The sequence below is a fragment of the Ascidiella aspersa genome, chromosome 5 (genome assembly GCF_963924565.1).
Source record: "Ascidiella aspersa chromosome 5, kaAscAspe10.2, whole genome shotgun sequence".
Taxonomy (NCBI): Eukaryota; Metazoa; Chordata; class Ascidiacea; order Phlebobranchia; family Ascidiidae; genus Ascidiella; species Ascidiella aspersa.
This window is the reverse complement of record NC_139451.1, coordinates 26,386,742-26,397,363: the sequence shown is the minus strand read 5'-3', so window position 1 is coordinate 26,397,363 and position 10,622 is coordinate 26,386,742. Positions and strand designations below refer to the sequence as shown.

General features: G+C 32.3%; 3 protein-coding genes across 3 annotated transcripts; 1 reads left to right on the top strand and 2 right to left on the bottom strand.

The window, feature by feature from the left end:
* Window positions 1-312: 312 nt before the first annotated feature.
* LOC146145669 (progestin and adipoQ receptor family member 3-like) lies at window positions 313-4,598 on the bottom strand. Its single transcript, XM_083389795.1, has 8 exons — window positions 4,457-4,598; window positions 4,051-4,199; window positions 3,596-3,758; window positions 2,916-3,071; window positions 2,242-2,330; window positions 1,859-1,958; window positions 1,668-1,758; window positions 313-1,036 (listed from the first exon to the last, which is right to left on the bottom strand). Exons 1-8 carry the CDS (start codon window positions 4,469-4,471, stop codon window positions 894-896), a joined length of 906 nt encoding a protein of 301 aa, XP_083245921.1. The 5' UTR covers window positions 4,472-4,598; the 3' UTR covers window positions 313-893.
* Window positions 4,598-5,691, bottom strand: LOC146145668 (methyl-CpG-binding domain protein 4-like). The gene has a single exon (XM_083389796.1). It carries the CDS (start codon window positions 5,291-5,293, stop codon window positions 4,802-4,804), a length of 492 nt encoding a protein of 163 aa, XP_083245922.1. The 5' UTR covers window positions 5,294-5,691; the 3' UTR covers window positions 4,598-4,801.
* A 1,786-nt stretch (window positions 5,692-7,477) lies between these two features.
* LOC146145667 (uncharacterized) lies at window positions 7,478-10,004 on the top strand. The gene is made up of 4 exons (XM_083390645.1): window positions 7,478-7,616; window positions 7,866-7,946; window positions 9,114-9,232; window positions 9,844-10,004. Exons 1-4 carry the CDS (start codon window positions 7,531-7,533, stop codon window positions 10,002-10,004), a joined length of 447 nt encoding a protein of 148 aa, XP_083246771.1. The 5' UTR covers window positions 7,478-7,530.
* Window positions 10,005-10,622: the final 618 nt, after the last annotated feature.

The following is a 10,622-nucleotide window of genomic DNA, read 5'->3' as shown; positions in this document are numbered from 1 at the left end:
GTGTGCTTAGTTAAATTCACCAGATAGCGGATATGTGAATAGAGATACTAAAACCAATTATTCTCATACTTTTGGAATCATCACCAGAAATATTACACGTCACAAGAATACTTTTTCAATGTGTCGCTACAAAAAACTTGCCCCAACAAAGTTTTGACAGACCCCACTTTAAAAAATACTGAACTGGAGACCACTGTTTAACAACCGAGCCCTTTTCAGAGTAGGTCCACGGAGCAGTATCAGCATATAATATTATAATTAAGCGTCAGTACTGACTTTGCGTGTTTTAAAAAACGTGAATTAGGAAGGTGCACAATTTGTTTAGTAGAGCCTGATTCGTATTGCAATGTTGAAAACCAATGTAGTATTAAAAGTGTAAATTTCCTTTTCACGCAAGGCAAAAATACATATCGATCAATATTCACCAATAAACCAGGACAAACTGATTGAATATCAAGGAAGCACCAAAATAATAACAAGTTTTTAGTGATTTACTAAATTGTTTAATTCGTTCATAATTCTGCTAGTTCATCCTTAAAACACAAATGGTCAGTAAAAATATGATAAAACTGAAACTTTGGTCTGTTAATGTATTTAATCAACAAAAATAAACAAACGAACATATATAAAAATATCCATCATACTAATATAAATTTCATTCACACAAATTGCTCCATAAAAGTAAAACACTGAATTACGGATTTCCCATTCAGCTCAGGTCAATAAATGGTCAATTATTTTTACAAAAATAATAGAAATACGTAAATACGTCACCAGTTAAATCATGCACTAATCCGTTTAGTAATATTTGAATCGACAAACTTAACAGTGTGGTATATATTGCAATTGGCACTGCATTACAATTGCTTCTTTTTGGTTAATATGAATAGAAGTTATTCTATAGCTTTAAGGTCGGGACATTTGGAAGCGATTCTGTATTGGACCAGTTGTATTCCAATGTTTCTCCAGTATAAAAACGCTGCAAGTGCCATCACATGCCACCAATTATGACTGGATCCGACAAAATTAAAATATCCTGAAAAAATACACACAACAAGTTTGTTTTTTATACTTCAATAGTTAAACTAGTTGATTCTCCAACACGAACATATTCAGATAACAGTGTTAAGTGTTGAAATGATCCCAGTCAATTGAGTCATTGTTTTTTTTTAACGACTAAATATTTTGGGTAAAAAGATTTTTTGTTGAAATGACTTATTTTGACCTTAGAATAAATTGAAATGACTTATTTTGACCTTAGGTCGACTAAGATTATAAATCAATTGCTTTGACTGAATACAATTTTCGTTCAACGGAATTTAATTTATTTTATTACTATATTGTAATGCAGTTGTAAAGCAGTTGCTTGCCTTCTATTTTACTTTGTTGGTTGTTAGCTGAAAAATTGCTAGAAAAGGAATAATTAACATCGTTTTTTAGTTTAAACCATTCACTTTACATGCTATTGGATTAAATTGGAAAATGGCTTGAATAGCAAAGGCTTGGAAGTATTTGAATTTAAGTCGTTTAAAAATGACTTGTTAACAGTATTGTAGTATAACAATTTTAATTGCCGGTTAGAATAGTAATTCTTATGAAGTCAGTGATAATGACAAAACACTTTCATAAACAAACAAAAATAAAACTATTTAGGCAAACATACAGACCTGGAAAGTATCTTTCTGGACATTTTGCAAGGTAAACCACAAGAGCAAGTGCAAGAATGCAATAAAATGTAAGAACTTGAGAAAAAAATAACTAAAAAAATAAATCATGTTATATATAATCTGATTTGGGGTATTTTATTGTATTTTATAACATAGATTTTTAGGTTTCACAACAAATTTAACATACTCACGTCAATTTCCATTTTTGGCGAAGACATATACCAATGAACTGTTGGAAAAAAGGCTGTCAGTACAACTACTGTCAGGTGTGCTATACGAATGTTATTCCATCTATATAGGGAAGTAGTTACTGTCAAATAATCGATCTATTACAGTTTTTCATTGTGTAAATTAAAAAAAAGTTGTATAAAAACAAAAAATCCTGCATGTATAAACTAACTACTAGTTATTATGTTAAATTTTAAATAAATAGGAAAGACCATTTCGGTCCAAAGAACACCTTAAAAATTATCAAGATTCAAGACTATACAAAGAAAAGCAAACTATTTTTAAATAACTTTTATTTTTGTTAGCTAACATTTTTTCAAAGATATTTTTATGAAATGACACTTACTCCGGCAGGAAATAGCGTGGTGTTACCATGAGACCACCAGATATAAGTGTCATAATAAGAATAAAGCCCACATAAGAATGCTGGACAACCTATAAGCACATTGAAAAAATTAAAAAAAATTAAAAGTTTTTCTTAAACACAAGATTATTTTTAAACACCTACAAGAGTGTCCACAAACACTAGTAGAAAAAAGATAATCATTTATGACTTTAATTTCTTTGTTTGGAGTCTTTGGACTCCCGGTATTCATTAACATAACCAAACAGTATAGATATAAATGTTTTTATAAATATAACAATTTCCTAGAGATTAACCGAAATAAGTTTTTTACACTAAACCGATAACCAATTTTTTATGTTTTTCCAAGCGATACCAGATACCGGTAACGGATTTTTTGTACATATACTTAAATACAACAAAAACTTTAATTAAATTGAAGCTATACTTCAAATTACATTCAGTTTATCTACCTATTTAATTATACAACTCCTATATTGCATATTAACTTGCATTTTGTTTTTTAGGAAACCTAATATAATAAGATCATATAGTAAAATCAAGGCCAAAATATTTGCTTAAATTTACAAATATATACTGATATATCAATAGGAGTGGAATATCGGTCGATCGTTACTTTTTACTCTTGCTAGTTTATTCCATGACCAACATGATACCTTTGAGCAGTAAAATCCATAGTACAGCCCACTGTTATAGCAGCCCATGATACCCATCAAAATCCCAAACAGATCTGCAGCAAAACACATTTTGGCCACCTTTTCGTGGACATGACAGTTGAAAGTGTGGAACAGAGTGGAACATGCCATACAACTCTGAAAAAGGGGGTTTTAAAATCCTTGTAATGATGAACACAAATTAAACTTTAAAAGTATATATAAATAATAAATATATATTTTTATATTAAATATGTTTACCAACATAAATGGATATCTTACAGGTAATTTTCTTTAGGGATTTTGTGTAAATATATGTCACAGCTGATGTAAACACTGTAACTACTAACAAGATTCATACCTATAATAAAATTATTCATTTTGACAATTATAATTTTTTATTGCATTTTTCACCAACGCATTCAGGCAATATATATGAATATATCTTCAAATAATTTGGCTTTATCCTGCCATTCAATTAAACAGCCAAGAAATCCTTACCATTTATCTTTTGGATTCACAATTATTGCTTATACACATTTAATATGCTGGTCATACCGACCAAAATGACAAGTCCTTTCAAAAATTGTTTACATTATATACATACACAGCCAAACAAACTAAACAATATGATTTCATCGACACAATTAGTTTTGGAAAAAGATAGTATAAAATATATTTACCAAAACTCCAAAATAGTATACAAAGAAAATAACATAATCAAGCCGACTTGCTGAAATTGAAGGTAGCGTAACAAATCGATCATAGAAAAATAACATGAAAAACAACAGAAATCCAACTGCATGTGACCAAATATTCATGAACTCATTTGACTTCATGAAAGCACTAAAAGAGAAATTTGATAAGATTATGATCTTATTTTAGATGAAAACATTCTAGTCGTGCCAAATAAGGAATTATGCTATCATAAGAGTTTCTAACATCAACTATTATATTGTGCATAACACCTTTATATAGAGACAGCAGTCACAACCCATATTTTTAAGAGCATGTATGTCTGAATAGAGTACATTGTTATGCAGTCCGAATATAATGTTGCATGTGCTATTTAGATTTTTAATTTTTTTATACAAGCTAAGTTTAACATGCTAGGTAAATGTAAGATTTGGACACCCACCTAGCCAAACATTGTTTGCCCGATAGAAAAGATCTGTATCCGTGGGTTATGTATTGGTTACTACATTGGAATGAAGGCACTTCTTTGAGAGAATACAACTTACATCCTGGCGTTTCACGAAACAAGCCTTCAATATTGTGAATTGATATCTAAAATAAATAAAAACTGTATTAAATAAGAAGTAAAAACTGTATTTACAGTATTAATATTAGTTTACTACACAAGAAAATTCGATGAATTAAGCAAAATAATATTAAAAAATTATATTCGCCAATTTCTGTAACATTAACAACATTTTTGGCTTGTTTTTAAATTAAAATAATTTGGCTTGAGAAATGCAATGCTTTATTTGATACCCAAACAAAAATCTATCCAAAACAAAAATTAAAAAATGAAATACACCAACCTTTGTTTTTGACATTGTAACTTCTAACACAATGATAATTCCATTCACAATATTAATTGCAGCATGACGTTAGAATATTTACATATCGGTTGAACAAGATAATTAATTTAATTAGGTTCCTTGAATGTTTTTAAAATTAAACTAAAAAAATAGTTTACTTTAAATGCAACAATCACAATTATTAGCAAGACAAGACCATTTTTTTACAAAAGCAAAAAATACATAAAACTATACTAAACATGATTGCAGTTTAAAAAGATAATTACTGGTAAAAAAGGTAATTAACCAACTAAATAAACATGTAGGCTAAAACGATTGCTATTTTACCCAAATCAGAAAGAAAAACTATTTATAGTTCTGTTTTAACCATTTATGATACAACACAAGTTTGCCATCATTTGGTTCTACAAGGGTACCCTCATTTACACAGAATAATCTATAGGAGTCATTGCCATATTTTCCAATGCCATGTAATTCAATCGGATATGTCCAACTGACTGTAATAAATTCCAATGAGAACTTTTTAATTGCTTTTGCTCTTAAATGATGAAGCCCTAGGGGAGATAGCAAAGCCGCTATGGTTTCAGTTGCTGTTTGACATGCGATTTCAGCAGTCGGACACAAATCAAAGAACTTCCAAAGAACGGGAATTGCACTTTGGCCACTTGTCTTGTTTAAGAAAATAGTGGCAATAAGTAGCTTCCACGGATCGTGAAATAAAGTCTCTTGAACAAGATGATAAGGTGATTTCGGTGGAATCCAATGTTTGTTTACATATTTTTTGTCCTCCGAAGTTGAGTTTAAATAGCTTTTTAACTGTAATTTTTGCTTTTCCATGTGTCCATAGGGTAAGTTTTGAACCAAGCCAGAATAAAACGCAGAATACTACATTGGTTAGCTTAAAGGTAAAATATATAAAATTACTTAAATGTTATTGTTGGTACAAATATACCTTTTGAAAATACTATTAAGGGTTTTAAATATAAATTACGTGTAATGAATATAATAGTAAACACCATATATAATATCTTCACAGAAAACAAATTAGAATAACTTCAATCGGGCTTGAAACTAAGTACTAGCATTATTCCAATAATAAAACTGAAAAACAAACATTAAAACAATTGCAGCATATAAAATTTCATCGTAAAATCTTGCACACTGCAACACGAACCCATTTCACCACATCATAAACGAAATTCCTCGGCATTTTGTAAGATTTCACAGAAATAAATTCCAGCTGACCGAATTTAAGAAAACAATATAAACAGCAATCAATCATGCATAACCGAAGTTACCCAGGCATAAATATCAAAGGCTTATAATTTATTTCCTGTAATAAGCAGGTTTAAAGTAAAGTATGTGCAACCTTAAAGAGATTTAAATTGAAATATCTTTGGCAACACTAACCAACACATTTTGCTGAAAATATCGTATTTACAAAGCGCCTCAAAACGAACATCTATATTTCAACAGGGAAGAAATTGCCCACCGTGCTATCTGAACTCCAGTGAATCGAAACTGAAACAAACTGTCATTGCATTTTAAAGGGCATACTGTCAGGTCGCTGATAAATTCATTGTGCATTCGAAAAATCCAGCATAACTCCGCTTTCAATAAAACAGCATACGGCGCAGTACAAACAAATCTCGCCAGTAAGGCGTGCATTTCCTTGTGTCTGGTTTGCAGTAGAATTTGAATACAACTAACTTCCAGGAAAAGCAAATGCGTTAAGGATTAATTGGTAAGTTGACTACCTCGGTAGGTAGGATACAAACGGGAAAATAAAATACCCCGAAAAACACAAAACGAACACGTTAATTAACAAAAGCAGATGCTCGCTCTCTACAAACATATCGTCAGTCCGTCCACCGCAAACAACACTAAGGCCTACTAGAACTAGTTTAGGCAATTTAAAAACACCGTTAACAGATTTTTTAAGCGGAATTTCAAACGTATGCGTGATAGTTATTACGTAATACATATCATGGACTCAAAAATCAGTAATTTTTAAACTTTGTGCTCGAAACATTTTAAAAGGAAAATATAAATAAATATGCGACAAAAACATACAGAGCTTTAATATAATATCGTTCAGTACGGTACATAATTTTATAAAAACCCTAAAAACCTAATTTTATTTGTATTGCTACTCCAAAGAGAGACTGAGAGAATGAAATGGTGTTGGATAAAGTAGCATTTTGATAAAATTTAAGTTAGACTATATTTTAGAACTAAAGCACACAACTAATTCTCAAGTGAGTTTAGTGTAGAATCAAATGGATTTATCTCTAATTCTTCGAATTAGCCGACTAGAGTTATATGTAGTTGTCCAAGCTTGTTGGTAGCACAGGACTATAGGACGCAAGTCAAACTCTGCGGTGGTAGTGTTTGGGAAAGACGCTTTTGGTGGGAAAGCTCCTGGTGTGGTAACCAGTGTACCAACATTCCAAGTCGCTATACGTCGATCGACCTTGTCAAATGTTTTCACAATAAACATATAATGTTTCGTTGGAGGCGTCCCGACAAAGGGATGACTGGTGTACGACACACGTTCTCCACTATAGAGTTACATGTCATTGTAATCGCTACCCCGCTGTAAATGACGAGAGATGAATGCCTATTGGAAGTATTGCAGCGATATGATATGGCCTGGTGCCGATGTACATTGCTTATTAGCGGCGATAAAGAACATAGCCTACTTAAATCGAGAGTACAGAGGAAGTTTTGGGGGATTTTCTTGCAAAAATAGACAAACGTTATATGCGGAATATCGCTAGAGCTATATATAAGTAAATAGAATAAAATACAAGCGGTTAAATAGTAATTTCCGGATTTTCAAAATTAGAAAATAGACAGTTTTTAGCGTAAACGAGAAAACGTGCTTTACAAAACGTTAAAAATGAAATTGATTTAAAGAAGAGGAGAATTCTATTTTCGCCCTAATAACGACGTTTAGCTAAAAGACCAAACAAGGTACCGGTAAATTTAGTTAATCTATTTAATACCCTTTGCAGGATTGGTCTGTATTTTATAAACACCCAAAATATTCATATCAACACCAAAACTGAAACATGGCGGGAATCGCTGATGCCATCAAACTTCGTGAGTTCACCAACCACAACCCACAGTTTCCAGTCAGCGAAGTTGAAAAAATAAAGTAAGTGGATATCTAATTAATAATAATTGATAAACACCCGTGTTTTTACACCAATTAAAAACTGAAAAAAGCGAATGTGTTTAGTTGTAATCGACATGTAGACCAACAAGCCGTTTTGGCATTATTAACGATTATTGTGTTAATTGCGTTCGTTGGGTCACCACTTTAAAACCATCTAAGATTTTTGTCGTTTGTTTTTTTTTGCAATAAAAAAGTGCAAATTTGCCTGTTTTTTTTTAAACTCTGCAGGGCGCCTATAACCGGAAAGACGGTAAATGGATTGTACGTTTGTCAAGTGGGCAGATTGCATAGATCCGACCCATCACAACCGTAAGTAGATTGTACTAATGTTGTAACGACTTAAGTCATTCTTGACCTGGGTGTATTTAAGTCACTGCTTTCAATTGACTTTAGGCTACATGACTTGTCCTAAGTTATTTTTTAAATGACTTGTCTTAAGTTATTTTTTAAATGACTTGTCTTAAGTTATTTTTTAAATGACTTGTCTGAAAATTTTTAAAATGACTTTATTGTTTACAAAAATGGATTATGCCCTAACTAGCAGTGTTGTAAACAAATCATTTTGAAATAACTTCAGACCTAGTAAAGTCATTAGTAAAATGACGCGTCGTAAAGCAAGGAAATTGTTTCATATGCAAAAATACGATAAGTAACATAAAAAATGACTAACGAAAACACTTCATTTCAACCCAAGTCATTTGTCCAAAAGACACTAGTCAAGTCTAGTCATTTGTCCGAATAACTTACGTGAAGTAATTTGTGTGAAAGACTTAAGTCAAGTTATTTGAAAGCAATGATTTAAGTGCACTTAAGTCAAGTAATTGATTCAAGTCATTACAACACTGCTAATTGGGTCTAAATATTTATTAAATTTTGTTAGCTTGAATAGAGGGTTTAATGGCGATTTCGAAAAACATTGTTATTTATGCTGTGGTTATTGGTCACAGTACGGTACACTATTAACAACAAAGATGGACCAACAGTTAACATTTTACCGACAAATTCAAGGCAGGATACAAAGGAATACTAAAGACAGCAGGCGGTTTTAAAGAGTCTTAGTTAAGGCTACGCGACTTGTTTAAGAACGGTACTTTGCCCGAAATAGCAACGTGTGGGCAATTAATTTTAATTAACAGCGCGCGGGTATTTTGGGCACAAGTTTAACTATTAGGATTTACAAATGACTGGTTTTAGAAATTAATATAAAAAAACAATTAACAACAACGCTTCTAGTACCTTATGTAGCCTATTCTCGAAGTAGCTATAATAACACGAAAGGTTAAATTATTTGTTTGTTAAGGGTAGACGCTATTTACTCTTAATTCTTTGATTTTTGTTTCGGGTGCTAAAAATTAATGTGCCCTAAATTAAATTACGCTAAGACAAAACAAAAGTAAAAAATGGCCTTAGTAAGACTTTTTTTTAAAGTCAAGTTTTACATCTCCTTACTAAACCGCGTTTCATTAATTGTTAAAGACTGGAAAATGTTGCTTTTGATCTCTCATTTCCAAGCCTTGCCGATGTGGGACCAGTCACAGTGGGTCCTTGGAATCGATTCGACACCACTTATAAACTGCATTTCCCACCAGGCTGCGGTAAGTGTGGAACTACATTAAGCAATTTGTTCAGTAACTGGTGGTGATGTAATGATAAAGTGCGTTACGTCCGAATTTTTGCCAACTTAAATCCAATAAACTTTTGTCGCGCAAATACTCTGTGTCAACCTCTTTAAATGTACGGGAGTACTAATATTCCAATTGCATATTTGGGATAACAGTTGAGTTTCTTTAAGTTACTAGTTGTAGTACGTCGCCGTTATTTTTCACGTCATGTCTGATAACTTTTACGCATTCCGTAACTTTTATGCAAGAAAATTATTCTACTATAAAGCCTGGTTTTAGAAATATAATTCACCAAATGTTTGTTTAAATTTCAAGACGCAAAAAATCACCCAAACGCGAAAAAGTATCTCAAGATTATTTTGTTCAATTTAAAATGTCACAATTCGCAAGGTCGTTTTGCGCCAACTAAAAGAATACAAGAACTTGAGTTTAGGCATGACAAAAAAATATAGTTTTCAGGGCGGGGCGTCGCCTCTTGACCCCCTGGAACCGCCCATTTGCCTATTTTATGTATTTCAGTCACCTTTTGCTGCACTCGTTTTATAAGGCGCTGTTTTACATATGCTTATCGTTGATTATTGCAGATCCGATCGACAAGCTGTACACCCCGACGGCCCACAAGGCACCCCTACCGGTGGGGGCCAAGTCCCCCCCGTCCCTTGAAAAGCTGAACCCCCTTAAGGCCAGAAGCAACATGCCCGCCAACAACACGAGAGACTGGGAAAGAATCGCAGAAAAACCGTGAAATAAATAAACCATACGAAAAACGCGTTGATTGATGCAGTTTTTTGAACAAAACAGCAGTCCTTAAAAAAGTTTCAATTCTTTAAATTGGAATTTCCTCAGGCCGGTAACGTTGGAAAGGAGTTTAGGGTAGATGTTAGTCCAAAACCACTCATGCTAATGTTTAGAACAGTAGATAGGTAATTCCCCAAACTTTTCTTATTTAGAAAAATACATGGTACGTTAGTAAGAGCATGTGAGATTTAATTGCACCGTTCTTTATAAAATTACTAATACTATAGCTTGATAATAAATTGCAAAGCCAAAAATGTGGAGTAGATTGACATCATCTTTATTAAGACGTTTCGATACGAGATTGTATCATATTCAGGTAATGTGATTGATAGTAATTTCAAGAATCTACTATAAGTAATTCAAGCATCTACTAATATTATATTATATGGAATACCATTAGGTGTCGTGTTTGACGACCATTGTCAACTTTTATGATCTTCTAAGTGAGGCGCTAGCTAGAATTTTTTAGGAAACACAACAGTAAGCTTTTGGGTAGAGAGGTAAAATTTAGCAAAAAACAAATAACTTTACATATCGTCGAGGTAGAATTCCAATTAAATAACAG

Excerpts from the sequence above, each read along its gene's own strand:
- LOC146145669 (XM_083389795.1), bottom strand. Across the intron at positions 1,959-2,241 it reads CCACGCTATTTCCTGCCGGA|ATGGAATAACATTCGTATAG; the intron begins GTAAGTGTCATT and ends TTCCCTATATAG. Across the intron at positions 1,037-1,667 it reads TCCAGAAAGATACTTTCCAG|GATATTTTAATTTTGTCGGA; the intron begins GTCTGTATGTTT and ends GTATTTTTTCAG.
- LOC146145668 (XM_083389796.1), bottom strand. The coding sequence starts at position 5,293 with ATGGAAAAGCAAAAATTACAGTTAAAAAGCTATTTAAACTCAACTTCG.
- LOC146145667 (XM_083390645.1), top strand. The coding sequence starts at position 7,531 with ATGGCGGGAATCGCTGATGCCATCAAACTTCGTGAGTTCACCAACCAC. Across the intron at positions 7,617-7,865 it reads AGCGAAGTTGAAAAAATAAA|GGCGCCTATAACCGGAAAGA; the intron begins GTAAGTGGATAT and ends TAAACTCTGCAG. Across the intron at positions 9,233-9,843 it reads GCATTTCCCACCAGGCTGCG|ATCCGATCGACAAGCTGTAC; the intron begins GTAAGTGTGGAA and ends TGATTATTGCAG.